At 36.8% G+C, this 26,705-nt stretch overlaps 5 protein-coding genes and 1 long non-coding RNA gene across 8 annotated transcripts; 2 read left to right on the top strand and 4 right to left on the bottom strand.

Annotated features, from left to right (window-relative positions):
• Positions 1-823: 823 nt before the first annotated feature.
• LOC103319739 (hydroxyproline O-arabinosyltransferase 1) lies at positions 824-4,244 on the bottom strand. Its single transcript, XM_008221325.2, has 8 exons — positions 3,676-4,244; positions 3,028-3,095; positions 2,721-2,922; positions 2,538-2,635; positions 2,359-2,428; positions 2,103-2,174; positions 1,815-1,928; positions 824-1,420 (listed from the first exon to the last, which is right to left on the bottom strand). The coding sequence occupies exons 1-8, from the start codon at positions 4,084-4,086 to the stop codon at positions 1,361-1,363; spliced, it is 1,095 nt and encodes a 364-aa protein (XP_008219547.2). The 5' UTR covers positions 4,087-4,244; the 3' UTR covers positions 824-1,360.
• Positions 4,245-4,727: 483 nt separating this feature from the next.
• LOC148919533 (uncharacterized) lies at positions 4,728-5,820 on the bottom strand. Its single transcript, XR_016124424.1, has 3 exons — positions 5,533-5,820; positions 5,357-5,420; positions 4,728-5,009 (listed from the first exon to the last, which is right to left on the bottom strand). It is a non-coding gene; the product is annotated as an uncharacterized LOC148919533 (long non-coding RNA).
• A 1,886-nt stretch (positions 5,821-7,706) lies between these two features.
• Positions 7,707-13,777, bottom strand: LOC103319740 (neurochondrin family protein). Its single transcript, XM_008221326.2, has 19 exons — positions 13,642-13,777; positions 13,360-13,549; positions 13,100-13,262; positions 12,786-12,922; positions 12,426-12,529; positions 12,205-12,300; positions 11,882-11,975; positions 11,600-11,720; positions 11,255-11,454; positions 10,877-10,968; positions 10,754-10,809; positions 10,271-10,360; positions 10,070-10,169; positions 9,791-9,895; positions 9,637-9,709; positions 8,726-8,889; positions 8,404-8,458; positions 8,158-8,257; positions 7,707-8,020 (listed from the first exon to the last, which is right to left on the bottom strand). Exons 1-18 carry the CDS (start codon positions 13,642-13,644, stop codon positions 8,202-8,204), a joined length of 1,899 nt encoding a protein of 632 aa, XP_008219548.2. The 5' UTR covers positions 13,645-13,777; the 3' UTR covers positions 7,707-8,020; positions 8,158-8,201.
• A 2,292-nt stretch (positions 13,778-16,069) lies between these two features.
• On the top strand, positions 16,070-17,607 carry LOC148919532 (uncharacterized). Its single transcript, XM_089046598.1, has one exon. The coding sequence runs from the start codon at positions 16,332-16,334 to the stop codon at positions 17,208-17,210; it is 879 nt and encodes a 292-aa protein (XP_088902724.1). The 5' UTR covers positions 16,070-16,331; the 3' UTR covers positions 17,211-17,607.
• A 1,191-nt stretch (positions 17,608-18,798) lies between these two features.
• LOC103319885 (uncharacterized) lies at positions 18,799-19,571 on the top strand. Its single transcript, XM_008221478.2, has one exon. It carries the CDS (start codon positions 18,919-18,921, stop codon positions 19,360-19,362), a length of 444 nt encoding a protein of 147 aa, XP_008219700.1. The 5' UTR covers positions 18,799-18,918; the 3' UTR covers positions 19,363-19,571.
• A 228-nt stretch (positions 19,572-19,799) lies between these two features.
• Positions 19,800-23,580, bottom strand: LOC103319886 (homeobox protein knotted-1-like 3). Of its 3 annotated transcripts, none has more exons than XM_016792154.2 (6): positions 22,385-23,580; positions 21,322-21,442; positions 21,046-21,239; positions 20,841-20,972; positions 20,445-20,581; positions 19,800-20,369 (listed from the first exon to the last, which is right to left on the bottom strand). In XM_016792154.2, the coding sequence occupies exons 1-6, from the start codon at positions 23,105-23,107 to the stop codon at positions 20,330-20,332; spliced, it is 1,347 nt and encodes a 448-aa protein (XP_016647640.2). In that variant the 5' UTR covers positions 23,108-23,580; the 3' UTR covers positions 19,800-20,329. The 3 variants fall into 3 exon arrangements, with proteins under 3 accessions (XP_016647640.2, XP_016647641.2, XP_016647642.2); XM_016792155.2 differs by having other exon boundaries at positions 19,800-20,366; XM_016792156.2 differs by having other exon boundaries at positions 19,800-20,358.
• Positions 23,581-26,705: the final 3,125 nt, after the last annotated feature.

The following is a 26,705-nucleotide window of genomic DNA, read 5'->3' as shown; positions in this document are numbered from 1 at the left end:
AGGGGTGGGGACCACCGAAAGATTATGTTTGTGTTTGGATGAGGGGGAGCATTGCAATTATTAAAGTGTCGTCCAATTTTGGGGTGGGAAATCCAGGTGTTGGATTTGGATAACCTTTTTCATGTGAGCATGATGCCTAAAGAGACTAGGACTAAAAATAGTATTTTGTATCCAAGTCATTTTAGGTATGCATTAACACCACGACTAAAAATTTAAAAACTTGAAATCTTAAAAGTTATTAGTACAGAACTTAAATAAGGGCGAAATTAAAAAAATTCACTGAACTTGAGTAAGGTAGGTTACTTACTGCTAAAAGGGGTTAGCTGTGATTTCAAGTAAATAGGGTGAAATCACGATAAAATTCAAGTAGGCGGTGGCATTACTCGTACTCGTAGTATATGTAATGGCATGTGAATTAGTAGAATATGAAGAGGGTTTGATTAACAAAAGTGAGTTTTGCTAAAGCAAACACTAAGAATTGCTCCTATACATATTTGAACCGTTACAGACATAAAACACACTTGAGTTTACTGGAATGTTGCAAGTAATATTACACGTGTGTTCAAGCCTTGTATACTTTGATATAAAGAAATAAGAATATTGCTATAAGCTCTGTTTGTTTTTGGAAAGGAAAATAAAACACATACGCATCAACCAAAGTGGAAGAATTGAATTGAAAGATAACTTTAATTTTTCTGAAACTGGGTATGCCAAATTGGCCAGGCTGAAAGCCCAAAATGTTGGGCCGACCATCATTTGACCCATAGCCTGGGGATGCGCCGATTAAAACCAGCACCATCCGATCATTCTGAACTAAATTGGGTTGTAAAAAGGGATTCTAAAATTAATTGAACAAACGTATACAAGGAGATATAGGTTCATACATGATACAGCCACACAATTTAAATCAAATAAACTCGTTCAGGTGTCAATTCCAACAAAGATGAAAATCCCAACATTTGTAAGCAAAGCTAAACAGAAAGCGTAGCAAGGGAAAAAGAAAATTTGATTCGCGATTTTCTTATCGATCACGAAGTTGTGGCTCGATAACTCATCCAGCTCATCCATCGACCATGTAATTTGGTAATACAACGCAATTGCAAGCATTTATTAACTTTGTTATTCTGCTATAAACCAAAGTAAGATACATTTCTATAAAGTGTTGTGCCGAATTTCACACCCGCAATCGGGTCATGTGTGCAACTGAATTCGAGAGTGACATGAAGTGTGCAACCCAAGTTGATAGTGGGACATGACAACTTTCACAAACATTTTCATAAGTGGCATCTGTACCAAGCGGCAGCACAGCTTTGTATATACAGGCTCTGTGTCTACGTCAGCTCCAAACCAGCTCTTTTACCTATTCCCCCCAATTTGGAATGTTTGCTGTGGCTTCATTGACCATTCTCACCAGAGTCACCTGTATGTTTAAATTTTTTTCTACAGGTCAATGAGATGAGATGGAATATGCAGGGGGAAAGCTCATAAATTTAAGGTTATTCTTTTTCTTCCCCTTTTTGATTTCTTGGTAAGATTTGAACCAATTGACAACCTACCCGAACCACATAACACCACTTATCACTCGAGCTAAAGTGCAAGCGGGACTGGGTACTGGTACAATAGTTCACATAAAATTTATCGGTCATACCTAAATGCTAAGCGGCACTAAATGATTCTACACATCATGTTTCAGCAATTTTTTAAATATCTGGCCAATCTCTTAAACCAAAAAATCTCGCCAGTTATATCAATTATTTTCCATTCACTGGTGTAACCAATTATGCAGCCACACTACTAGGTGAGATGATACATACCACGCTTTCTGGAACACCAGCCGGAGGCATAGGAAGGTTTCTAGGCGGTGCAACACTATCGTAAGATCTTTTGTCAAATCTCCATTCTCCAATCTTTCCGTATGTTAATTCACCCTGATATCAGAAGACAAAAATCAGACATTATCAGTCAGCAGCTAGCTCTCATTTCTTGAAAACTGAAAACAGATATTGGGCATTTAATCAAACTGTCAGAAACAAAAAATTTCCCCATATTCTTCTCCTAGACACTGCACATTAAAGTACACAACTGCTTGTCGAACAGGTTACCTTCATATTATAGTCACATCCATAAGTGTAATGAATTATGAACTTCTTGCCAATCTCTTTATCCCATGGAGGCTGATATACATCAGAAAAACAGTAATACTAGTAAGTTAAACAGTAGCACAATCAAACTTTGTAAAGCAATCAATTGATCTTGTAGAAGGTAACAAATGGCTACATTTAGAATCACATAATAACTTGCAATTATGAAGACTATACATTATAAGGAAAGAAAAGGGGAATAATATCCCAGCTAAACCTGAATCATGAAGTCCTTGTACAAGATATTACCAACACCATGTAGAGCGGATGCAACAGCATAAGCATACCTATATCATGATGCAAAGTTAGTCAGGAAGCTTTTTGATAACTAAGTTTAAGAAGTCGGGAACATGCTGTAAGGTCACCTAAGAACTAAGCTAACTAGTGAGAGCTCACATTTCAAGCACCCAACCAAAAGCTTTGTCTGTTTCAGGATCCTTCTTCATTGCCAAAGAAACATTCATCCAGGTGGGAGCAATCTTCTTAAGAGATTCCTAACAATGATGGATTTAAAAAAAGTCAAACCACCAGAAACCTAAAGAAAACTTATTATAACTGAGAGATGACAAGTTTAAATACCTTCCCAACAATGACGGGAGAATTTCCAATAGGATCAATGTTAGTTATTGGTCCCTTGTTCTCAGGGAAGTATTTCCGGAGTACTGACTCGTACTTTTTAGGTTCAATGTAAAAGAAAGGAAATGCAGCTCCAAGCCCATCAGTGGACAAGTTTGGTATGGGCTTGACAATTATATGATCTGGCTCAGACATCAGTATATAACTGCAATACATGTTAAGAATAGCAGGATATAAGTCAAACCTAACAAAAACACTGAAGATGATTGATTTATTGAATTCAGAAACTAGGCAGTGAAGCATCTCGTACTCTTCTTTGATGTCTGCTTGCTGAAGCCATTGTACAAATGCCCATGGTCTATTCAGAACTATATAACCCTGTGATTACAAGATGGGAGGTAAGCAACAATTCGAAGGTAATTTCTAGTAAGATGACAGTTACAGAGGATTTATACTCAATCACCATGAGAACTTATCCATTTCTTTCTTAAACAGGCTGCTTGAAGGAAAGTTTAAATTCTTTTGGGTTCTGTAATTTAAAACTTTAGATTGAATAATATATATCATGGGGTAAGTTCGTGTATAACAAAAATGCCTCACTAAAATAACAATGTCTCCAAAAGCAACAGCTCAACTGAGCTTAATTTAAATGTAAACTGAACCAAGCTACTCTGGCTTATATAAATCACAGCGCTCTAAATTAGCGTAGTTATAATTTCTTATTTTGCTCATAAACCCTTCTTATTCTGCTCATGAACCATAACAATGTTAAGAATTAGAATCTAATTTCTTCATTTGCGACATTTGTTCAGCAACCCAAAATACCAAACCAAAGAACAATCTTCACCAAAATAAAATAAAAAATTCAATTCAATTAACACCTTCCAGAAAAAAAATGGATGAACAACATTCATAAATAAACAAAAATAAAAGAAGAGCTAAGCATAGAAAGACCAACCCGATCCATTCCAGCAGGCAAAGGCTGAGCAACAAAGGTTGGGATCTCATCCATGTACTTGTCAGGCTTCCCAGAGTGCAAGATCCTAGTGAACCCACCCATCCCTGAATTGGGTTCGTTCTGAAACTTCTTGAACCAGTAGTACATGATCCTACACTGCCACGTATTGTACACAGAGTCGGACGCTGTCACTGCCGTGTGGAACAGTCTCTTGGAGCTCCCTAATTTCCCTATCGATCTGTGCAATGGCATCTGGATTATGGGGTCCACAGAAATGGACGACGACGATGATCTTGATGGGCCTGGGAGGTCTTGCTGGAGTGGTGAATTAGCTGAGATTATTATGTTGTATGTTATCAGAGCTACAGAGAAGGTCACAAGTATCGTGAAGAAGAAATTGCCGCAACCCATTTTCGTCTCTCTGAAGCTTTCTCTCTCTATTTCCTGTTTTGCTGTTTCTCTGTCCCGGATGAAGAAGATAGAAAAATGGCGACTTCAGAAAGTCGTCGTTGTGTTGTGTTGATCAGTAGCAGGTGAAGAAAGTGGCTGGCTGGACCATCTTTCTTGCCAAACATATTATTGGGCCTGGGCCTTTCGTTTGTAGGTTGGTTAATTAATTAATTAGAGATGCCTAACAAACACTTAGGGCCCGTCTGGTAACGTTTTGAGAGATTTTAGATAATGTTTTCATATAATGAAAACAAGAAAATGAAAACGCATTTTCAGAGAACAAAAACGCGTCTGGTAGCTTAGTTAAAAACTGTTTTCAGAGAACAAAAACAGTGAAAACGCGTCTGGCAGTAATTTGTGAAAATGATAAAAAATAGTGAATATGCGTTCGGTAAGAGGATTTTATTTTATTTTTTAAACTAACATTTTCACACATTTATGTATGTAATTAGTCCAACACCTTTTTTATTATGCACACCAAACATGTTTTTCTCGTTTGATCTATTTTACTAAAATTAAAGAGCTTGGATTAAGTTAGATTTAAGAAAAAGTGATATATCTATGCATTTGGCTTAGTTTAAATTAGTCGATTGAAACATTCATTGGCTTCTAGACCAAATATTACAAAAACTTGTTCATTGACACACAAGAACAAAAATTAATAATAATAAAAATTAAAAATTACAATTATATAATCAAGAGCCTTGGGTGAAATCACGCCATAAATCTTGTGCAATCTTATCTCTAATGTTGGTCATTTGTGCAATATTTTCCGGAGACATATCTAAATTTGGTGTAGCCATATCTTCACCCTCAACAATGATGTCTTCTACTTGAAACTCTTCGAACAACCTATCACGACGTGCTTCTCTTCCAAAAGTAAACTGAATAACAGACCACCATATACAAAACCCAACTCAAAACTATGAAAATCATTCTCAAAGATCCCAAAAAAAATACACTACAAGATATATCTCCATTAATAATGGCATAAAGCCAAGGGCTTTGGTATCCATTATCATGCGATTTTTTTAAGCAATTATCATGCCATAATTTCATTATATCAACTCGTGGGTTTGCCCACCATATACAAAATCCAACTCAAAACTATGAAAATCATTATCAAAGATCCCAAAATTAAGCACAACAAGGAACCCAATTGAGAAAATTATAAAGCTAAATTGCCCAAATAAATAATGAAGCACCAATGAGAAGAAAAATGAGGAATTACCTCAGTTAATGTGAGGTTTGCGTCACTCCTCTTCTTCCCAGTAATTTTTAGATGTATAAGAAACCTAATTTACAAAATACAACAATTATTTTTAGAACAGCCACGAACAAAAAACCCTAGATCTAAAGGCACAAAATACCCAAAGCTAGAGAAAGAGGAAAAATATAGAAAATTACCAAGATCTTCCAAGAGTGGTTGTGGTATGTGGTGATGAAGCAATCGGACAGAACAAAAAGCCTTAGTTGTGAAGAGGGGAAGAGAGACTATTGCCAAAGAGAGGAGTGAGCCAAGCCAGAGAGAAGAGTGGTCAAGAAAGGGGGAAAGAAGAGAAGGGTGAGTGAGGAGGAGAGAAGAACGATTCTGATAGGGAGAGAAAATTGAGAGAGAGATTGAGCAGAAGTCTGTTTTGAGCGTTTGTTTTCTGGGAGAACAAAAACATCTTTTTTATGTTTTGTAGAAGTAAACGTGAAGTCCAACTCATTTTATGAAAACGTTTTTTATGTTTTCTATTTTTATTTACCGAACATGTTTTTGCTCTGTTTCTGTTTTTTAAAAACAAAAACGGGCCTTTAAAACATAAACGTATAGGCCCTTATTATCTTAATGAACTTCTCAATGCATTCAACAACTCAAGGTCGCATTAAGAAAAAAAAAATCAACATCTCAGAGATAGCATCCAAAAGAAATTATTGTGTGGTAATGTAGTACCGGATATAGTCACGTATATATTACAGTATGAATAGATGAGTTTGACTCTATTGAAGATTTTTTTTTAAATACAAGTGATTGTCTAAATTATAAGAGGAGGGAGGTTTCTTACACACACACTACTAAGATGCTATTAGAGTTCGAACCTGACTACTGGTCTGCAAGTCAAAGTCATTTTTCACTAGGTTAGACCCCGTTAATCCATTAAAGATTTTAAGTTAAAATTTTATTAAGAACTTCTAATCTCAGTCATTGAATTGCATATGTGGATATTAAAAAATATTTAACTCACTAACTATATGCACACAAACATATCTAGTGAATGCCTAAAATTATAGAATTCCTTAACTAATTCTTATGAAAAATCTTTATTATTGGAGAAGCTCCCCGAATGGATTAGTAAGGTCAATGTGCTATACAAAGGGTTTTTTTATGGGTCATGCTAGGGAGACCAACTTTAGATACCAACTTGTGTATCAACTCTCTAATAAAGGTGGAGCTCACCAATACAATGGGCCTCACGCTAGAGTTGGTATCTAAAGTTGGTATTGGTACACAAGTTGATATCTAAAGTTGGTCTCCCTAGCATTTTCCTTTTTTTATTTATATAATTCTATTTTTTATGCATTACTAATCAATAGTTAAGTGCCTCGAAAAAAACAAAAAATCAGTAGTTAAGTGCACTTAGAGCACTTTCAACGCTGGAGGCTGGGTGGGGCAAAAGGGAGCCTGAGCTCCATATTGCAATTCTAGCGGGCCAAAGTAGTCCGGGCAAATGGTGAGTCCCAACAAACCAGGCAAGCCCACAGACAAATCTAGTCCGTGCTGCTGCTTGGTGATGACAATAATTAAAATAATTAAAAAAATTTTAAAAAAAAAAAACCAAAACATTCAGAATTTTTAAAAAAAAATTATAAATACCTAGCCATATTCTTTACTTCCCACACCAAAACCCTAGACCATATCAAAATTAATTGTTTATATATAAAAATAAAAATAATTTAAAGTGAATAGTAATTGCCATTTGCTATGGCAATGAATGAAAACACACTTTACCTTTTGTAATGGCTAACACTATTCATATGAATAGTAATAGCCCTTCCCTCCTCTTGTCCTTGCCATGACAAATGAACTCAGCAGCTAACAGCCATAAGAGCAATTAATTATTGAAAATTTTGAAAATGAAATTGTGTGCATAGGCAGGCATAAAGGCTCATTCTCATAAATAAGTATGGGAGAGTCACGAACTAAAAGATCCACTAGAATCTTTGGTATGTGATCTGTCACCTCTTGGTCCATAAATTTTGCCACAGAAGGCAGATTAGCTTAATAGAGCCACAAACATCTTACTCCAATTTATTTATTTATTTCTTTTAAGTTGAGGAACTCGAATACAGCCCAAAAAGAAACTCAAGCATTAAGTATTAACCAAGCACTCTGATTTTTTTTTTCCTCATTGTCTTGCAATAGTTGTGTTTATCGTTTATATCTTTTATTGTTTACCAGAGCTCTTTACAATAGTAGTGTTTATTGTTTATATCTTTTATTGTTTACCAGAGCTCTTTGTGGATGGGACTATGTTCTTGTAATGCTATTTTATTAATGAAATTGTTGCGGCTATAAAAAACACTAAGCACATGTGTAAGTACTAACTTGTATTTATTTAATATATAAAAAAATCGCAACTTTTTATTATTATTTAACTTTATGAGGCAAACAAAACACTACTTATAAGTCATAATTAATTAAACATATACAAAAATCCTAACTTTATAAATTGAAGGCATACAGAGGAAATTGATACATGCAACTCGCAAAAACAAGTGAGCAAGCCATCGATTATGGGGGGAAGAGAGAGGAAGCTGAGATAACGACGTGGTTATCCTTCGTCCGGCCCATTTGATTGCAAAACTAGGATAAATCCCCTTCCCCATTTTCATCATCCATCTCATCTGACTGAGTTCAACAAAGGAGAAACGTCAATCAAACTAATTCCCCCATTTTATAGAGCTTCTCATCTATGAAATGTCTAATTTATAAAAATAAAAGCATCAACCAATAAATGAATGAACTACTAAAGTATTGTTGCTAACCATATTAGTAAACTTCAAGATCAAGATTTCACTGAAGGATCATGCTATCTCTCAACGGTTTCCCTTACACGAGGGAACCGATCCACCCATTGAGAATATCCTGCAACACATAGAGAAGTAAAAATCAGACTTCTTAAAATATATAAGGGAGAGAATTCTTGCTTCAAGGATGATGATACTAAAAAATTTATCCCCCACCCGCAAGAACAGATGAGTAAATTTTTTAAAAGTTCCAAAGAAACAAACCTTGCGTTACAATCTCAAGAAGATCCATTTCTGATTTAGCAGCATCAGACATACCCTACAAGGAAGTTGACAACGTAAACAGCGTGGTAAGATCCAAGCACACTTCAATTTGGCTACAACAATATAAAACTCTTGTTCAATGAAATATAAGAATGTGCCGTATTTACAATGTCCAAAAACCATCCTACTACTGGCCAGAAGTTGGAGGCCTAACTGCCTCAGTCGCTATCTTAAACATGTACACATACATATAAATATACACATATATTGTGTACATATATGTATACATAATATGCAAAGCATATCACATCATGCAGTATACCTGTCCCCATGAAGCCAGACTTCTTGCAATGAGCCGAGACAAATTATCAAGAGTGCTGTCATCAAAGTTAGGATGCTTAAGAAGAGCCTTCTCTGATGTAAAATCAAATAGCAGTGCGCATATGCTTGAAGCCATCATAATAGTTGACGGGTCATTTATACCCTCTGAAATCAGTGTACAATAATGATTAAGATGCAGACCTAATGATACTTCTTTTGCATGAAAGAAAGCTGAAAATATAGGAGGTTAGAGCACACGTAGAATGAAAATGGATGCTGATAATACATCCTAAGCTCACTATCAACTTTGAAACAACATAATGGGCCCACCACTGATAATGAAATACTTGAAACAAATAAACAACCCCTTAAAAGTAGGGAATCTGTAAGTTAACCCAAAGATAAAAAATGAATCAGACTCCAAAGACAGAAAGACATAACAAGAAAGTGAAATTAAGACAGTTTGGCAAAAGAAACGGATATTTGAGATTGAGGGCTTCTAATTCAAAGACAAAAAGATGTTTCCAACGTTTTTTTGGTTTTCAAGAAGAAAAAAAAGGTTTTTTGGTTCTGTTTTTCTGGATTTATCAACTCTTTTGCTCCTGAAATCACATATCAGGTTTAAGAGTTGAGAGTAAAAGGGGTAGTCTCCAAAATGTTAACTAATTTCATGAGATGAAAAAAAAAGGGGTACTCTCTCTCCAAAACTTAATGCTTTCAAAAGATGAACTGGATACCTATCCAATATGATCTTAATGCAACACACCAAAGGCACAAGGTATCAACATTATTAATGTTCCAAAAACAACAATACCACTAGAGCAGTACGGAAACCAAAGAATATCTGATTTTCACAACAATAAGCCGTTACAATTCACGTATTAAAGGTAAAGGAAGTCAATAAAATAGTACCTGTCCAAAATGCCAACGCTTTCAATAGATTAACAAGAGTTGAATCATCCAATGGGATTCGCAATTGCTCTTTCTATTTATGAAAAGAAACAGAAGATGTTCATAAGTTGCAAATAATAAGTATTATATTGGTATAAAATGATGATTACCATACCTTTAAAAGAAGATTCAACATTGTGTCACATGCCAAAAAGATGCAGCCATTATCCTTGACCATATAACCATGTGGCCCAATCAATTTTTCAAGGCAATCAACAACCTGCAAGTAGATTTAATATGCTGCTGAATTGCTTTTGTAGACTTACAATATAAAAATATAAAAAATTCGAGACTACTTGAATATGCTTGTTAGGCCATTACACAAAATAAAAATAGCAAAATGGAAAAAAGTAAAGAGCAAGGATTTTATATAGGATAAAAATGACAGACTTACAGAAATATGGCCTCCACAAGAAATCAAAGCTTTACATCCTTCAATCTCCATTGTCATTTGGCACAGCAAAGGAAGCAAAAAGCATATAGAGTAGAAGGGGCTGTCATTTAGACAGTATTATAAATAAAGATCATTTTCCGAGATTATAAACCCCTAAAGTTTATCCGCCTATTAGACAATAACTATTCAGAGTTAATATACCTTGGTTCATCTTCACCTTCAATGGAAAGCATATACTCTAAAAGTTCTATAACTTTCTCTTTGCATGCAACAGGTGTTTCTGCAAGATAGCTGAAACACACATATTAGCTCAACAGTATAACATTGCTGATCCATATATCAATTAATTAAGGACATAAATTCGTCTTGATCAGAGACATATACTAAATGGGTCCTCATAACATGTATAGGCAGAACCCAATAATTGCCCCAGAATGGATCCAACATGAATGCCATAACTCTCAAAGCTTAGACTGAACTTTCTTGGTTGTTTATTTCAATTGGACCGTACTAATATTAACATTATTTTAAAACTCGGCATAATGTGAACATACATATGTGCAGAAGTATAGCGACCTCTGATATCAGTACCAGAAGTTTTCCAAATAAAAAATTTAACAAAACAAAGTTGCCTATGTTATCCATGAATTTCGCCAATATATTAACTGATAGACGCAATAATACCTCCCAATAATCCGCACTGAAGCAAGAAGATCATCTCCCTTCCTCTGTCCATGTTCCTGTAGAATCATAATGTGCTTAGAGAATAGAAAGTAATCTCTAATGCTACAAAATCAATACACTTACCTTTGCATCTAGTAAATACTCTAGAACTACACCAATTGTCTCATTAAGGCCCTTAATCACCTTCATGAAAGTATTTTCATCAATAATGTCCCCTGAAATTGCACAGAGATTATTAACATCATTGTCTGAAACAAGAGAAAATGTATACTGTTTAAACACCTCTCTTGCAAGTCAACAAAAAAAATGAGGAGAGAAAACTGAAGAAATTACTATATATAAAAGGCAGAGAAACTATAAAATTAATGTTTCACAAACATTCCCATGCTTCATAGTTCAGAATCCTATAAAAGAATAATGAGAAGATTATGATTGTTTTCCTCAAAAACTTTAGATATTGACATAACTTCCAAGCATGCAAATCTGGCAAATACGGCATACCTTCATTCTCGCTGGCATTTGATATTAAGCTAATTATCTTTTCAAGCAAAGAAAAGGCAATAGCCACATTCCGTTTCTTTGAAACAATTGTCTCTGCAGGGGCTGAAGACCTCTTGGATGCTTCATCTTTCAACTGGGCAAGCTCATTAAGGAGAACCGCAACTTCAACCCTGGATTGCTCCAGTACAAGCACTAAGCACCTGAAAAATTTAAGGCACAAGAATGGAGAGTCAGGCCGGCCCAATAAAATCTACACACATAAAGATAATCCACACTTGGGCATGCAGACATGTATATATAGATTTGTGCAGATGGCTTAAAAAACCATCACCAGGCAAAGCAGACCTGTCAGCTGGAATAGGCTCTTTCACGCCAGGTAAGTTGATATGACCTATTAACCATCGTTCCCCGAATATTGTCATCATAGAATCAGCCAGTATAAGTGCCTGAAGCTTTTCAGTAGGTGCTGCCATTAAATCAAAAGAAAATAACATCAATAAGCCTCCAACTTTTATTCAAATTAACAGGGGAAGAAAAAAAAACGCAAGTCCAGCTAAAATTTTTATTTAAAAAAAACTAGGGAGAATGCCAAATGCCAAAGTATTGAAAACAATTAGTTCAACATACCAACACGGTTTTGTAGAATGGCCGCAATACCATCACGCATATAATTTGGCAAATCTTTTTCTGGTAGTACACGAAGAGAATCATAAAGTGGTGCCTGAAAATACCATAACTAGTTTTAAAACTACTGATATCAACAGCACATAAGGCATAGTTAAGGATTACAAAAGAAAACGGAGAAACTTTGCACCCAGTAATTTAATTGAACCTAAAAGACCTTATTTTGTCCAACAATCAAACGTGAAAAAACCATTCATCACTTAAGTTAGAATGTTCAGACAAATAACTTTTTTTCTGGAAAAGAGAGATGCACAATGATTGCATACCGAATATTTTGATGAGAGGATGGCAGACAGTAGGTGGAGCGCATCAAATTTTACAGCATTATGCAAGACAGCAAATTGTCTTGTTATTGCAGCCACCTAAATTAAAACAGAAATAACTTAAAGATCATATACCACTTCAGAAAGACTACAAAATGAAGGAGTTAAACAAATTCAATACTAAAGAATAGTAAATTAAAAGTATATCTAGAAACTGAACTCACAATCTTTGAGAGCTCTGGAACGTAGTCTTGGTTAATGATTTCAAGAGACAGTTTATTTAGTATCAATTGCACGAGTTTCATAGAAAGCTCCATCTGATGAGAACCTGTACAAGTTTTTCATCTCATCAGTCCTTTGTAGTTTGAGACTGATGAAGTAATCTCATAAATCACCAAGGAAAACTGTTTTCTTATCAAAATGGACAAAAAGATACTAACAGTATAGCAGATAACTATCACCAATGACACATACGTTACAGTTGCCCCCATTTCCATAATGCAATAGTTGTAGCATGCAATAACAGATCATCAAGATTCCTATAGGGTTGTTGAGCAAGTCCAGTAGAAGATAAAAATAATTACCGTCTGGGAAAATGGACATATGAGAAGCCAGCATATTCATGCCCTCAGAAGTGTAAAATGTCATGATTCCGTCTTCGGAAGCTGTTGACACCAAATACAGAAATTCATAGCATTCTTCAAGAACAGCTGATCCTGGCCTGTATTCTCGCCAAATAAAATGATACGGTTAATTAAGAAAATGAAAATCAGCATTAACCAAATTACGAAAACAACAAAGTCATTCAGAAATCAATGTCATATTAAATGTTGATCATGAATCCATTTTGAATAAATATAACACCACTCTAGCACCCAATCCAATATAAGAACCTTACTCTGTGGATAAAACTTCCAGTACCAGTGGAATCTTCGAAACCATGTCGTTTGAAGCAGCAATTTCCGGAACATGACAGAATGCAGCAAGAACAGTAACAGACAACCGCAAATATGCATCGCGATTTTCACTTCCGCTGCTACTAATGCTTCCTTTTCCCATCCCTAACCAAACAAATCCAAAATTCCACTTATGATTCATCTAATTTGCAAATATTTGACAGCAAGTGATAATTTAACAAAAAAGAGTTTGTAGTTTTACCAGTCCTGAGCAGACGATCGAGAAAGCCGACGCCGACGGCATTGTAAATGGTTTCGAGAGAGGATAAGTCATCGCCTTTGAAAAACTTGGTGACGAGAAGAAGGCCGGCGAGTCGCTGTTCGTCTCTCTCGCCCTTCAACAGCTTCAAGCAATCTTCGAGAGGCGGAGACTGTTTGTCTTGCTGGGGCTCCTGAAATAGAGAGAGGCATGAAGAAATTTGAGAGGGTAAGAGAGATAGAAATAGAGCGATAGAGAGATGAATAGAGGGATTAGCTTGGTTACCATGAGAGATTGAAAGCGGAGAAGCTAGATGGCCGAAATGGAAACCAGAAAAAAAACTGGAGATTTTTGGAGGGTTTTTTGAACTTCAGGAGGCTTCCAGGCTCGCCCTATACTCGATTTTTCAATTTGTTTTGTAAAAATCATATAGCCGTTCGGCTGTACTGGTTTTTAAATTGCATTTAATAAATCGTATAGCCGAGCGGCTATACCTATTGTGACATGCCACCTTTTTTTCTTTTGTACACGTCTTAAAGAAAATTCAGTAAAATTCACTTTTTTTACAAAAAATAAATGTACAATACTCATATTGTACATGTACGTACATATTTCCCATGTTCAATATACCTTTGGATATATTGAAACTAGCAAATTAATATCTATAAAGTATAAACTAATGCAACTAGGAGGGTGCTTTTTGCTTAAATAGTATAGCCATGCAGTGATACTACGATTTTGTTTTTAAAAATAGTATAGCTACTTGGCTATACGTATTTTGACAAGTGGCGCCTAACTGATAGAGGGTCCTTTTTTAAAAATGGTACAGCCACGGCTCTACTTGGTGTGTTTAGTTTTTATTTTTTAAAATAGTTACTAGACACACCAAGTAGAGCCGTGCGGCTGTACCATTTTCTACAGTACCGTGTACTGAATGATCCTTTATTGGACTAGGCCTGCACGACGTAATGGGCCATAACAAAGACGTCTAAACGACCAAAATTTCCTTCAAAAGGACCATAAGAAAGACTTCAAAAGGACCCCAAAAAAATACAGGCTACAGCCCATACCAATTGCTGTATGGTAGATTAATTTGTTAATTCAACAACAATTTTTTTTTTTTTTTTTTTTTTTTTTTTTTTGCCAACTTTAGAGCATTTCCACTTGGAAGGCACAGGCCCGAGCAAGAGGCCCACCAGGTCCTTAAATGTGTTTCCAGGGCCCAAGTCTTATCAAGGCAAGAGTTGGGCTCCATCAACTTGGCAAATCCAAAGGCATGACTTGCATGGGCAAGCTGATCTACTGTTGATGTTATTGTAACGTACGCAGCCAATTTAAATAATAAAAAATTTGAAAAATGAAGGAAAAAATACCAATATTTTCATAATTTTTTAAAAAATAAATACCTAGCCATATTCTTCAATTCTCACACCAAAATTCTATACAAATTCCTCATCATATTTCATAAATAGTGGTTGTCATGAATGGTGAAAAACCAACCAAAAAAAAATAGCATACACTATTCATGTAAATAGTAATTCTTGCATCTCCTTACCTTTTGCCATAGAAAATGGATGAAAATGTTCTTAGGAAGGGAATGAGGTTTTCTCACACACTACTAAGATAATATAAGGGTTCGTACCTAATGCCACAGACTAGATTCTGTTAGCAAAATTATACATGTGTTTATTACATATACTATTTAAATCGCATTCGTATCCTTATTTTTTGTTTAGAATTTCAGAATCATTTTTGTGGACTCATATCAATGTATCCGTGGTTATTAGCTAGTAGAGCAGTAGCTAGTTGGTTTAGCATCTTAGCGAACGAGGTTTTTTATTTTTTTATTTTTTTTGTGCTATCCTTTGCATATCTAGGAGTAGCAAGTATGTTCCACGCTGCATTTGAGTTGTGAACGTACCAGTTTTTACATCTTCAAAACTGCAAGGTGCATCTTAATGGAACCCTAGTATAGAATGATGAACGATTTTATCTGACGGCTACAAACGTGTTCCCATACAAGCAAATTCGCGTTTGATCTAACGATCAACCATACTTGGACGGCTGAACTGCAGGCAAGTTATGAGCTAAGAGCCTCACGACAAGAAGAGGCTTCACCTCCACCTTCATGGCATGCGGCGCTGATAATTTATTCCTTGCTTATCCATTGAATATAATATCTACAAATCACATCCCAACACCTGGCATTAAGTGATAAACTTCATGCTCATGCATGCACATGATCCAAAGGGGCAAAAACCATATAAGACAAAATAAGTATTGGTTGGATCATGTGCTTTTGGCCACATTCGGCTGGATATCATTAGTAGATAAGATAAGGTTTTAAGAAGCTGACTCCACTAAGAAAACCAGTCCTTGGTTTCTCATAAACCAGTCAATCCACATTTCTTATTTCTTTCTTTTGGTCTCTACCTAATATATTTTGTTTAATCAGCTTGGTAAATCAACCTATAAACCCTCTTTCATATTTAGCAACTATATCATAAACTTCAGTACACATATTAACAACTGACTATAATAATTTGACGTAATTTTATCGTTACATAACAAGGGTTGTAAATGTGATCTTTTTAATATTTGCTTTATTCGAAATAATGCATTCTTAGAAAGTAATTTCGATATATTTAAATATCTAAACCCATAATTAGTTTGTCTATTCTTTTTTAAAACCCATATTCAAATACAACCATGCTTACACAATGATTTTCCAAGTTTAGAGACTAATAAAAAGGCAAAAAAGCCAGATACATAACAAATACAAGGTAACTCCCCGACTCCACCAATTCTCCAAAACGCGGCTTTTACACCCAAAAATAAAATAAAAGTTCAAAATAAATAAAAAAATCATATAATTTTTTTAAAATAATTAAATAAGCAAATAAGCAAAAACCCGCTAAAAACCACGCACGATCCACGGCTTCTCCGCTTGTTCCAGCTACCTTCCCAGACCGCAAATGCCGCTACCACTCAACCATCAACCTATAAATACCTCACTACCCGCTACCCCTCTCCATCAACCGAAATTCAAAATTCTGTTTGTTTGTTTCCCGAGAAAAACCAAACGAAAAGAAAAGAAAATTGCACTCCAATTCAATTCAATGTCGAACCAGGGATATCGATCTCAATCTCCGACGAGCACTCTGCGCCACAAGCGTCAATCCAGGTCGATTTGCCTCCCGGCCTGCTTCTCCAGCATGAGCACTCACCCCTTCGATGTTCTCCAGAGCGAGGGCGACCACTGCAACAACTGCAGCAGGTCTCGGTCGCCGTTGCCGGAGATCAAAGACCGGTGCTTGAACCTCATCTCAAGGATCAGCGGCGGCGCAAGGCCCGGAAGAGGGCGGCGCCGCTACGTCTCCGCCGACTTCAGCTACGATCCCTCCAGCTACGCCCTCAACTTCGAAGACGACACTAGCCGCGCCGACGATCAGCTCCTCTTCCACGGCTTCTCCTCTCGGCTCTCGGCCTCGTCCATCCCTACGACGTCGCACGAGAAAAAGACCAGCCCCAACCAGCTCGACGAAATTCTGGAGAACGAGGAGTGCTTTGTCGCGACGGCGGAGAGCAAGGGGACGACGAGCCAAGCAAACGGCGTCGCTTCAAGGAGGCGGGGGAGCCGGCACTCGTCGACTTCGGTCGACTTCAGCTACGAGCCGTCGAGCTACGCGATGAATTTCGAGGACGATGTGAACCGAGACGACGAGCTTATCTCTCTCAGGAGGTTCGGCGGACTGCTGGCCCAGCCATCGCCGTCGAAGATGGCGGAGGCGGCGGGGGCTCCTCCTCCTGCCAAGTGTTCGACTTTGCGTCCGGAGATTGCTGCGTTTAGCTGAAGCTCAAATGCGGTTGCTTTCTATTTATATGCTCATATGATCAGGCCAGTGTGTCATCGTCGTCATGTGCTTCGGCTCTGCAAACTGTGTTGTGAAAATATTTTTACTTTCGAGCTTCCAGAAAGGGAAAGAGACTAAAAGAAATGGGGAATGGGTCTGTCGGGGCAGATGCTTATTGGTCCGGCCCATGGAAACGAATGTTGACCCACATTGACCAAGGCAAGCACAAGCAAGCCGATGAAGGAAATATATTATAAAGCCTGTTCCTCTTCAATTTTATAATCTGGGCTGATGAGGCCATGAACTCGTCTTGTAAACTTTTATATTATATTTATATATTTATATTATTCTTTAGTTAAATAAATTTTGGAAGATAATGTCTTGATTTGAGTCCAAATGGGTCAATTTCAAATTTCTTTTAGTTGTTTTAATTTGATTTTTTTTTTTTTCGGGCCATTTGGTACTATATGTTTAGGAGTACTTCTAAAAATGCTAAAAGTGTTTCTAATGGCGTTGGAAAAAATATATATATATAAGTGCCTTGGAGTCACAAATGAGCTTTAAATTATAGGTGAGTCACAAATGAGCTTTAAATTATAGGTGAGTCTTCAAGAATCATTTCCAAAAATTTGGATATTTAATAAAAAATTTGACGTTCTTTAAACAAAAGCGTTTCTAAAAAAAACTCTTATGAGTAGAAATGGTGCCTAAAAAGTAGTCTCAAATGAGCAAGTTGTTTAATTTTTGTTTATTTTATTGACATTACCCTATGTTTGGATGGAGGAAAATAATTTGGGATTTAGCTAAAAATCGGGAATTGAAGAGCAGAAATTGGTACTTCCATTTTTTTAGCAACTTAAGGATGAAACCTAATAAATGACAAGCGTAAAAAATTGTGAAAATTAGGGATCAAGATTCTCGAGTTTAATTTCCTCTAAAAAAGGCGTCATTTTGCAATTTCTATTGAGCCAAAATTCATTTTTCACTGTAGTTTCTATCATTTACAAAATTCGACATACATAAATCCGAACACTGAAATTATTAATTGCCAGAAATTTAAACTGATGAAGATTTAAATTCCGTCATTTAAGAATTTTATGCAATTTTCAATTCTTTCTTTCAAACGGAGGGATATTTAAATTCCGTCATTTAAGAATTTTATGCAATTTTCAATTCCTTATTTCAAACGGAGGGTTAACGATGAGTGACAGGTAGAAGAGAAATTAAACAATTAGTGGCAAGCACGAAGAAATCAAGTACAAGACAGAGCATATTAACAATCAATATAAAGCTTTCTGTTGGAGAACCACTATTTCTAAGATATTTATCAGTAGCACTGATCCCTTGTAGAAAACAAAATAGCAGTTTGGTGTATTTAACTGTCAACTTACAGATGCCATGCAAGTCACAGCTGCAAATGGGGTGTTGGCAAATGGCAAAGTGGCAATTGGCAATGGCCGGCACACAAGAAGACCGACCCAGAAGATACTCAATGATTGAATCTCTCTGATCTGTCAAAAAAATTAAAGACATTAAAAAGAAAGCTTCAAACTCAAGCTCAAGCTCATAGCTAGCTAGCACTTCCGTGGTAGGAGTGCAAGTGTTTCATTATTAATTCAATACGAATATAAAGACTCACATTTCTCTTCAATTTGATCACCCCCTTTTGCATTAATCACAACTTTGATCTCAAATTCTCAAGCCCCATATGGCAAACCCACCTGAGAAATTGGCCTCAATTCACGAAGTTTCTACACCGCCGGAAGAGAGTTATGATGACTTTGATGAGGAAGAAATAGCTCCATCTTCTTCTTGTGGTTGTTTATGGGGAAGAAGCAACATTGGAACACAGAGATATCTACTGCACCAACAACAAGAAGGAGATCAAATAAAAGAAAATTGGTTGGTGGAGAATGCGAAGAAAGTACGAGAGTTTTCGGAGGTTTTGGCAGGACCAAAGTGGAAGAATTTCATCTGCTCCTTCAGTACAATTTACAAGAAAAGAAGGGTGCAATTTCAGTATGATCCGCAAAGCTATGCGCTTAATTTCGACGATGGGGGGTTTGACAGGAAAGTAGAGGGTAATTCGTACCTTCAATTTTCGAATGCCGGAAATGCAGCTTCTCCAGGGATGAACAATGCCAAGTTCTGATTTGCTAACTCTCCCTGTCCTCATGTTTGCTGTTGTTGCTCTTGCTCAGTTGTATATGTGTTTCACGCATAGATGAAAATGAGCTACTTGTTTGTTTATAGAGATTGTTTATTATTCACTCTTTCATTTGATCTGTTTCTGACAAATTTATGAACAGCTAAATTTTGCCAGTACTTGATTGTTTTATGTTACTTCTTGTGTATAATTCTCTGGGCATATTTTCTAAAGTTCTGTTTCTTGTTATGTTCTGTTATCTAATTTCTGTGGTAGTTGCCTCAGCTTCTCCAAACCAATCCACTCTAGAGAAACTGGTGCATGGTTTCTGCATATACTTCTGCACCCATATATACCAATTCACTTCACAACACAATCAAAAGAAATGGAAACCTGGAGCAGCATGATCCATGCCATCTGGTTGCACGAAAGAGCGTCAACGATGCCACTCTAAAAATTTACATACCTTTATTTACTACAAATTCATCTCTACAACAAAATGCCATAAAGAAAAGCTATAATTTAATTTAATCACCAGTGTGATGTATGTAAGGAACCATGCTCAGGTCATTGCACTGTACACCCACCACAACCCCTCACTGTTCTTATTCACAGACATGAAGATCATAAACAAAAAATTGTAAGCCCTCTAGTGGACTATCCAATTCAGATTCAGTAACATAATTCCTAAATACTGAACTCCTAATGATATATGATACTACATGCATTTGATCCATCTGCAGCCTTTGAGCATACCTGTATAACGGCTCATATTCGGTTTATCATCCCAATCTCATAATCAGTGTTAGCCTTTTTCTTTCTGTAGAATCAAAATATGATTCTTTCACTTCAACCCTGTTGTCTTCTTCCATGAAGTCCTATGCTATCATAGTTTCTATGTTGAAATTATGGATGTAGTGGAAGCATGAACAAATAATCATTCCAGGAATGGCTCTCGTTTCCTTTTCTCCATTCATCCGAATCGATCACCGCTGTTTTCACCTGCATTACTTCTTTTTGAATTAAGGTTGGTGGGACGCTCATGAGAAATTTAAAGTTGAGAATAATGCAAGGTTCAATGAACATACCTTTTGCGTTTGCTCTTCAAAACTGTGGAAGTTGAAGGATTGCTGTGCCAGTTCCTCTTCCTCTGATTGATGAACCAATTGTTTATCTGCTTTAATTGCAAACCAGTTTCCTGTACCAACCTAGCCTTGTCTTCCTCCTGAAAATTTATATGAAAACCATGGTAGTTAGGTATCGAAGAGCAAAATGTGAATGCAGTTGGCTTACTAAAGGATTGCCAAAGCAGTTTCAGCTTGTAGGCTAGGCTACAATTTTTCATTTAAACCTGTTTATATGTGTTCATCTTTAAGTAAGTATTCTAAAGACTCCCACAAGCCTACAAGCATGGCAGGAAAGCCAAAAGACTTTCAAATGATAAGCATGCAAACTCAAAGAGGTTCTCATTAACCTATACTTACAGTTGGATATGGCCACTTTGAATGTGATTGCCACCAAGCTTTTAGCACAGAGGTGGTGTCACCAGGAAGCTTTCCAGCTCGTCTCTTGCGCAAAATTTCCTCCCGTATGTCTACGATTTTCTCCTTGTAACCCTGTGAAAAGTTTGCTCAGATTGGTAATAGAGGAAATGCAACAGATTTACACTCAACAATTCCATTTTGTTACCTGCTTCAGCTCATGCTTCAACTCTTGCCTCACACGCTCCATCAACGACCTTTCGCTCTCTGTCGGGATAAGAGGGCCGAATCCCATGCTGTCATGACCATCCATGCTTCCATCAAACAAGTTTGCATCGCTGTCGACTTGGTCGTCTTCATCATCAGACATCGTAGCACCCGTGCCTTCACCGGGGGAAACTCCTGTTCATCCAGTTTGTATAAGAAACTAAAACTTCGGTGCTCAAGAGCCATGATCACTACCATTACAGAAAAAAAACATTACCTGTTAAGCTTTGTAGTGATTGCTCAATCTCCCAGCAAGCCATCACTGCTTCCATGGCATGCACCCGGACATGTTGTTGCAGTTGTTCTTTAAAAGAACAAAGCAACAAAACATAATGCCTCTATAAAATCATCAACAAGCAGAAACAATCAGAAACTATCAAAATTAAGTTAACAGATTGTTAATTATGGTAATTGGGTTTAAGCTTAAGGATCAAGAGAAGAACATCAGCAAATGACTTTGCAGAGAGCAAGAGTTGTCTTCTTGTGCCATGAATATCAGCTTTTGTCTTCCCGCATGTTTATTTTTTTCTGTTGTTATAAAAAGTTGGGTTTGTGTCACCCGAGACTCGCTTTTATTATGTTTAAACTTTAAATTATATCTGTCAACTGTAACAACAACAAAGATTTTATATATATATATATATATATATATATCTGTCAGCACCACCACTGTTCATATCTTGTAGCCTTAAAGCTTTTTCAGATCCCTACACCCCTATTTTTTCAAAATCTTCAGGAATCTCATTATTTCTTCTCATGGCCAGAAACATTTCAACTATGCCAAGTCCTTCCCTTGTACCACTAGACTAGTTTCCTCTGCTTTAGTAAATCCACCATCTCCAACCCATCTTGAAAATTAAATCCCATAACTTTTTTGTTTTAAATTCAACAATTTAAACTTAACCGCAATAGTTAGAACTTGTTTGAGACTGATTCTGAAATTCTTAAAAGCGTTTTTTGACAATAAAAATTGCTTTCATGCAACACAGAACAAAATTTCTCGATTCTCATTAACTCTACCCAAAATTGAAGAAAACTTTCTCATTTCCAAAGTGCAGAATTTGTAAATACTAAAATTCGTCTGTCCTACTATAATCTTACTAATTTGTGTTTTGATTGAAATTATGATGCTTAATAATTGTTCGAATTTTTTAAATCTTTTTTATAGTCGACTGGCCAAATTTGATGACTCATTAACAATTCAAAGCCAAGAGACACAAGTCAGCAAATTAAATCATCACAAATTCACACAAGCAATTAAAAAAAAAAAAAAGGCATACCATGAACTGATCGAGCTCCTTATCATCGCCGACCATGCCGTGGCCCAAAGCCGAGTACTTAGCCACCACATTCTGCGACTGAGCCAGCTGGGCGTCGATCCTCGGCAGCTGGTCCACCGGCGTGGCGATCCGCAGGCACGCCACGTGTGCCGACAGCAGCGGCTCGTACAGCGGGTGGGCCAGAATCTCCGCCTTGTGCCTTGCGTTCTGCCAGTTGATCATTCCGCCGTCTCCGCCGCCGCCGCCGCTCTCCACGACGATGTCCGTCTTGTTGAGGCTGCTGTCGGGCTTGAGGTCGGCGGAGTCGTGGGAGATGGTGGCGGCGATCATGGAGTCGCCCGCGACGGCGGTGACGTCATCGATGACGTCGCTATGGTTGCGGTGGAGGATGGGGCGGTGGGGCTGTGAGAGCCATTGGTTGGAGGCCTGGGAGGTGGTGGAGTCGGAGGCGGTGACGTGGAGGTTGAGGAAATTGGAAGCCCCGCCGCCGCCGTTGTTGTTTGGGCTGTTGTTATGGTTGTTGTTGGCGTCTGCGTTGGTGTAGTTGCGGAGGAGGGCGGTGTTGAGCCAATTTGGGGCGGGCTGAAATGGGTGGTGGGGCTCCGTGGGCTTGGAGTTCGGGTCGGGTTGGTCGGATTGAAATGGCTGGTGCTGTTGCTGGGTTTGGTCTGTGAAGTGGTGGAGAGGAAGGTCCTGCTGAGAGAGGTGGTTGTGGTACGCCATGATCGATGATCAGCTGGGTATTAAAGTAATTGCAGAGACAGAGACAGAGGACACTCTGTTTCTCTGTGTTTTACAAATTAAAAAGGAGCAATTGTAGACGATGATTCTGAGGACATGGATATGAAAATTTAGAAGCTTTCTGAGAGTCTAAGAAGATAGGAGAGAGAGAGAGACAAGACAAAGATATATGGCTGGATTTGATTATATCTATCTCTCTGTAGAGAGAAACTACACGGTCTGTGTGTGTGTAGAAACTTAGAGAGAGAGAGAGAGAGAGAGAGATGCGAGCTTTTTTGAGTTTTGAGGAGAGAGAGATTGAAAGGGTTTAGTTAAAGCTTTGAGAGCTTATATATGGGATGGTACCAAAAACGTATATGAGGAAATTGAGGAGCTGTTTGGAGAGAGAGAGGTTTTTGGACAGAGTGGTTTTCAGGCAAGCAAAATGAGCTAGAGAAACTGCTTTAGCAAGAAAAAAAATGGTGGGATTTTGTGGCAGGTTTTAATATTAATTAAGGAGCAAAGGAGTCCAAGGGTCCCCTATTACTATTAAAAGAATATTTTATTATTATTATTTCACAATATGATATAGGAGTTGAAAAAATAGAAAATTCGGATCAAATAGTTGATTTTAGAATATAATGGTATTTTAATTTCTTTACAAAGAAAAATAATGGTATTTTTAATCTAATTAAGGGTGGCAAAGATTTCTTTAATTAAAAGCAAAATGTTTGGGTTGAATGAGTGAAATTTTATAAGACCACTTATTATTATTATTTTTTTCCAATTTAGCATAATATATGAGATTTACTATTCGGATAGGTTTTTTTTTGACGGACTACTTGGGTAGTTGTCATCAATCCTCCTTTTACTTGATGGGAATAGTATTAGTCTCACCAAATTTTTATATTACATGATGTAACAGCTGATATATACATGTCATATCACCTAATTAATGTGATTAATACTTATTTATTTATCACATCATATAATATAGAAATATGAGATAAAAATATGGTAAGTATAGCATTACTTTAATTTTAATTTTAATAAAACTTAAAACCAGAAGTTAGCATAGGTAAAAAAGAACAAAAAGTAAAATAACTCAATGAAAATCTTGGCATATTATTATCGTTGATGGGGATTATTATCGTTGATGGGGATTAATTTAATAATCACTGATATGATGTTTACTTTTGTATGAAACCCCAATAAATAAAGATGATAAAGTTTTGTCCATTTGCGTAGACTTTTAAACATCCATAAATCGTATGCGATTTGAAATTAGATGAACTATTAGAATTGAATTACGTATTTGTCTAGAATGATACAGAATATTAATCCTTACAAAAATACAAAATATGGGTTAACAGATTAAAATAGCTATTACAATTAGAATGGACAATAACCTAATCTCATATAATAACCCAAAACATGAAATAATACTCTAATTAAATGCAGCTTAATCTAAAATTATCGCCGGTAATTAAATTTTGGATTAGATGAAGATGAGGCATGGGGAGACTAATTTAACTAAAGAAGTTGCCTACACAATCCTAAAATGGTAACAATTGCATCAAAGTAGAACCATATAAAACATTTCAACCCTCTCAATCAATAGCAAAATTAAAGTGGTTTTGTGAGAGGACACACTCACCACCCCAAAGTCACTCACACGTGACCGTCATACTCGAATATTTTGATGCCAAAACAATTTAGATTATAGAAAAAGCGATTTAACACTCCCTCCTCTCACTCCACTACCATATGCATGTAAAAGCAACTTCCCAACAACGAAAGTACACAAACTGTATCTAGAAAACGCCCTTATTAGTTTATATTTGTACTGATTAGTAGTAGTATCCCACAACTCTTGGAGCGTGCCGTCCACGTCACCCTAGCTAGCGTGACCAACTACCAATCTGGACCGTCCAACCACAAAGGCGATGTATTGCTCAAAACGGCACCGTATAATCACGGGCTTACTGGCTACTGGCTACGGCCGGTGAAGGGGAGAAGAGGAGCCGAGGATCGTAGAAGGAGGGGACCATGAATTACGTCGCTCCTCTCTCCGGCACTCGCGGGAAAACGACGCCTCGACACGCGTCGTGCGCTGCTAGCTTGGACCACGGCGATGGGACCCGCTCCAAGCACGCGCCAAAACAAGAGAATCGCAACCCTACACGTGGCGTGCTGTGAGCAGCGGGACCACTGAGAATTTTTGACTTCTCTGACAGCCGCCGGCTTAATCAATTCGAGATGTGGTCCCCTTTGTGGGATGCGGTCCCCACTTTCGAGCCCCGTGGGCCCCAAAATGGCAAGATTAGGGAAAGGGTTCTAAAAAAAATACAAAATAAGAACGGTGGGGGCCCACTTGGGGGGAGAGCGGGTGCTGCTGTGTGTGGCGTTTATGGCGAACTGTTCACCTACATGGCTAATAAAACTAAAAGGCAAGTGGTCCCCTACCTAGTTGCTCTCTGTATTTTTCAATTTTAAATTCATTTATTGTTATATTTTGTTTGCGGAAATCCCAAAAGAATAATGCTATTATTACCGCATTTGTATACCACATTCCCATACTACCTTATGTTGCAAGTGAGATAAACAACCACACCAATTAAATTAATTTAACATTTTCTTTTCTTTCATGATTTATTGATACTTTTTAATTGATATAGTTATCCACTTCATCTGTCACATAAGATGATATGAGAATGTGGTAAGGGTAGCATTACTCATCCCAAAATTTGAACTCTATATATAGAGTCAGCTATTTACACACAATTACAATGAAATTTACTTTCTAAAAGGCCCGTATGATAATCATTTTTAGTTTTCATTTTTTGTGCTATGATAAAAAGGAAAATAAGAGGGATCATGAAAGTGAGGATGAGATAGGAGGATGAGAGAGATGATTAACAAAAGTGAAAACAAAAACTTGAAACGAAAACAATTTCAAATACATTTCAGTTTTTAAATTTTGTTTTCACTTTTGTTATTCATCTCTCCCATCTTCCACTCTCATCACTCGACTCTCCCATCTTTCACTCTCATTTTTCCTCTCAATGTGATATACACTATCATTCTCATTTCCATTCTCACTTTTGTTTTCCTCTATATTATAGAACAAAAAATGAAAAATAAAAACTAAAAACTAAAAATAAAATGGTTATCAGACATGCTCTAAATTTGTCTATTTGGTTATAAAAGGACAACTAATAGCAGAAATATGTTTGTAGATAAAGTCAACGCAATGTCGTTGACTTAAATATACTTCAACATCCTCGTTCCACCAAACCAAAATTGAAGATGTAATGACTCAATTAAAGTGTTTTAATCTTATTATACAACTTTACTACATTATTGTTGTACATAACGAATACTTGTCCTCATTTTTCTTTTTCACCTCTACGACCTCTCAATTTTATTCATTTTAAATATAAGGGATTCGAACATAGAATTTCAGTTGCAAGAATAATTATTTAATTGCTTGAGTTATAAGCTCCTTGTCAATTTTATTTATATTTCTTTGACAAACAACACAATTTACATTCTAGTGATTTAATTAAAATTAATCTCAGATCAGCAGGAAAAAAAAAAT

Source organism: Prunus mume, linkage group LG2 (genome assembly GCF_029339155.1).
Source record: "Prunus mume cultivar Tortuosa linkage group LG2, ASM2933915v1, whole genome shotgun sequence".
NCBI lineage: Eukaryota > Viridiplantae > Streptophyta > Magnoliopsida > Rosales > Rosaceae > Prunus > Prunus mume.
The sequence above is the reverse complement of the archived record's forward strand: the minus strand, read 5'-3'. Positions and strand labels throughout refer to the sequence as shown.

Coding starts and splice junctions, on each gene's coding strand:
- LOC103319739 (XM_008221325.2), bottom strand. CDS start 4,086: ATGGGTTGCGGCAATTTCTTCTTCACGATACTTGTGACCTTCTCTGTA. Junction 3,096..3,675: donor TGCCTGCTGGAATGGATCGG/GTTGGTCTTTCT, acceptor TTGTAATCACAG/GGTTATATAGTTCTGAATAG. Junction 2,429..2,537: donor TTTGGTTGGGTGCTTGAAAT/GTGAGCTCTCAC, acceptor ATCATGATATAG/GTATGCTTATGCTGTTGCAT.
- LOC103319740 (XM_008221326.2), bottom strand. Junction 12,301..12,425: donor TTCCAGAGCTCTCAAAGATT/GTGAGTTCAGTT, acceptor GTTTTAATTTAG/GTGGCTGCAATAACAAGACA. Junction 8,258..8,403: donor TCTTGAGATTGTAACGCAAG/GTTTGTTTCTTT, acceptor TATGTGTTGCAG/GATATTCTCAATGGGTGGAT.
- LOC148919532 (XM_089046598.1), top strand. CDS start 16,332: ATGCCGCTACCACTCAACCATCAACCTATAAATACCTCACTACCCGCT.
- LOC103319885 (XM_008221478.2), top strand. CDS start 18,919: ATGGCAAACCCACCTGAGAAATTGGCCTCAATTCACGAAGTTTCTACA.
- LOC103319886 (XM_016792154.2), bottom strand. CDS start 23,107: ATGGCGTACCACAACCACCTCTCTCAGCAGGACCTTCCTCTCCACCAC. Junction 20,582..20,840: donor CAAAGTGGCCATATCCAACT/GTAAGTATAGGT, acceptor ATAAATTTTCAG/GAGGAAGACAAGGCTAGGTT. Junction 20,370..20,444: donor TTGAAGAGCAAACGCAAAAG/GTATGTTCATTG, acceptor TAATTCAAAAAG/AAGTAATGCAGGTGAAAACA.